This window comes from Fonticula alba (assembly GCF_000388065.1).
Source record: "Fonticula alba strain ATCC 38817 unplaced genomic scaffold supercont2.3, whole genome shotgun sequence".
Taxonomy (NCBI): Eukaryota; order Rotosphaerida; family Fonticulaceae; genus Fonticula; species Fonticula alba.
This window is the reverse complement of record NW_009242973.1, coordinates 1,112,582-1,115,253: the sequence shown is the minus strand read 5'-3', so window position 1 is coordinate 1,115,253 and position 2,672 is coordinate 1,112,582. Positions and strand designations below refer to the sequence as shown.

At 71.9% G+C, this 2,672-nt stretch overlaps 1 protein-coding gene across 1 annotated transcript in view; it reads left to right on the top strand.

The window, feature by feature from the left end:
* The window catches only part of H696_02033 (hypothetical protein), a gene marked incomplete at its 5' end in the record, with an annotated part of 8,735 nt that overhangs the window by 5,255 nt on the left and 808 nt on the right, over positions 1-2,672 (top strand). Inside the window, 5 exons of the mRNA XM_009495932.1 lie at positions 127-1,124; positions 1,362-1,514; positions 1,611-1,841; positions 1,950-2,077; positions 2,247-2,609. Of these exons, the coding sequence (XP_009494207.1) occupies positions 127-1,124; positions 1,362-1,514; positions 1,611-1,841; positions 1,950-2,077; positions 2,247-2,609 (1,873 nt within the window). The remainder of the gene's footprint in view (positions 1-126; positions 1,125-1,361; positions 1,515-1,610; positions 1,842-1,949; positions 2,078-2,246; positions 2,610-2,672) is intronic.

Here is a 2,672-nt window from a genome sequence, read left to right as displayed (position 1 = left end):
CCCCCCCCCTTCTCCCGCCCCGCCCAGTGCGCGTGTGCCTTCTTCGCGCATCTTTGTGCGTGCCGGCGCCCGTGCCCTCGCGCATCTGCTTGCCCCCCCATGGACCTGCCTTGCCTGGCCGACGAGCTACCCGACGCCGCCGCCGCCGCCGCCGCCGCGGATCTGGCTGGCGGCTTTCAATTTCCCGGACCCGATGCAGCTGGCCCCGACGGGGAGATCTTCCCGGAGGCGGGTCTCTGGTGCCCGCCATCCCCGGGGCCGGTCTGGGCGCCACAGCTGGCCGGCTCAGGCGCAGGCCCCAGCACCCCGGCCGAGCCGGGCCCCCCCTCGGAGGTGGGCCATGACGTGGTGTGGGCTGGCGCGGCATCCTCAGCCGAGGGGTTCCGCCAGGAGGTCCTGGGCTTCGTCGACAGCCTGGCCCTTCGAGAGATCCTCGGCCGAGCGTCCTGCCTGTGCCTCTTTTGCGAGGACTGCTGTCGGTTGTACTTGTGTCCGGCGGGCTGCGAGGCCGCCCCGGGCAGCGTGGAGCCGCACCATTCGCCGGCCCAGCTCCTGGAGGCCGGCACCCTTGGACCGCTGCTGGCGGCGGTGGCTCGCTTCCGGCCGGCGCACCGGGGCCACCTGCTGCCCGACCTGCCGGCGGGGGCCTGCCCCGGGGAGGGCGCCCCCCGGGCCGGCGGCTTCTCCTTCTGGGTCTTTTTTTCGCGGGCCCTTCCGGTGCCGGATGCCTGCCGGGCGGGGCATCCCGGCCAGCCGGGCGCCGGCGCCGCCTTCGGGGCTGGCATTGTGAAGGCCCTCGGCTTGGTCGCCTTGGCGGTAGGTTGCGCGGTAATCAGGCGCCCGGTCATCCGATCGCCGGGGCTGGCTGCCCTGGGTGGCTTCCTTGCTGGCGCCCTGCCCGGGCTGTTTCTCACGTCGCCTGCCTTCCTCCCCCAGGCTCGGCTGCGTCCTGGCTGCCGGGTTTGCTGCGACGCCGAAGCCGCGGCCGACCGCGGGCCGCTGGTGGCCGCCCTGCTGGACATGACGGGGCTCCTGGCCCGGCGCCTTGTGTGCTTCGAGCGCCTGGCTCTCGGCGCCCTGGCGGCCATCATCGATGATGAGCTCTTGAGCCGGGGCTTCTCCAGGTGCGTGGCCCGATGGGCTGCGGGTCGTGTGGTCTCCATGGCTCATGGCCCGCGGGTCGTCGTCTCTTGCTCCCGCGCTGCGTCAGCCTGCGGGACCATTGCACCGCCGCACGCCGCCATGTGCGCGCATGTCAGCATGCCCTTCTCACACGCCCGCTGGCCAAACGCGTCTCGACGTGCTTCTGCGCACGCCTGTTCCTCCCCCCTCCCCCCCCCCCTGGTGACGCACAACAACAGCCACGTCAGTGGCGAAGTGCTGTCTCGCATGGAGGCGGCATCCGGTGGCCCGGCCGGCCGGAAGCAGCATGCCCTGAACCTGCGCCTGGCCCTGTCACGCCTGCTGGACTTGGTTTCCCAAGTGCTGGCCACCCTGCCAGGGCAGGTTCTCCGGTCCGTTGCCCTCCATCTGCCTGGTCGTTTCTGCCCGCTGTCTGACCCCATCCCCGGTCTTCTCGCCGGGTCCCCCCCCCCCCTCCCCCTCTGCAGAGCCCTGCCCGAGGCCACGCACTTGCAGGTCCTCCGGGACAACCTCGGCGCATATGACTGGGCCGAGCGCATCCGGCAGCTGGCCGATTTGGGGCATGGCCCGGCCGTGGCCTCGGCCGCCCATGTGGCTGGCCCACACGCCGGGCCGAGCTCCCTGCTGTCGTTGCGCGGCCGGCTGCAGGCCATCGGCACGTTGCGGCCGCTGGTCCTGCGTGCCCTCACATCAGACACGTGCGTGGCCCTTTCGAGGGTCTGTCCTTGCTGCCTGTGCTGGGCCTCTGGCTCGAAGCTCACCACCGCGCCTCTGATGTTCCCCTCCATGTTCCCGCCCCGGCGTAGGCTGGCCTTCTTCGATGACGGGCAGCCGGGCCTGCTGCAGCGGCTCCGCATCCGGTGGCTCCTCCGCCAGATGCACCTCCATTCGCGATCGCTCGGCAATGCGTTGCGTCTTCTCGCGCAGTCGATTGGTACATGGCCTCGCCCCCCCCCCCCTTTTCTCACCCCCGCCCGCCGGCTTCCTTGCCCGGCCACTTGGCCGGCCTCTGTCGGCGCTTGCCTCAATCCCCCGGCGCAGGGGCTCCTTCATGTGCTCACCCTCGTCCACCCCTCCCCCCTCCCCCCCTCCCCCATCGCCAGAGGAGTACGAGTCGATCGAGCCCTCGGAGGGTGGCCTGTTCGCCGGCCTGCAAGCGCTTTCAATGCAGGCCGGGGCCCTGTCGACCGAGCTCCGCCTGGCAGCCGGGCGTCTGACTCGCCTGCTGCAGTTGGCCCACCATGGCCCCGGCTCGCCGGGCCGCGAGACCGCTGCTCGGGCGCTTGTCCAGCACTTTGAGCAGCTCCTCATTCCGGACCTGGGCCGCATTCTCGGCCGCGCCGAGGCCCTGAGCTCGCGATTGGCCGCACCGCCAGCCGCCGGCGTGGCCCGGCCGGCCGCCATCCCGCACGACCATGTGGCGCCGGTCCGCCTGTCGGACATCGCCATCCAACCGGAAACCGGTGGTACGTGCTGCCTGTGTCAGCCTGGGCACGGGCTTGCTCCGACAGTCCTCCTGGCATGATGCT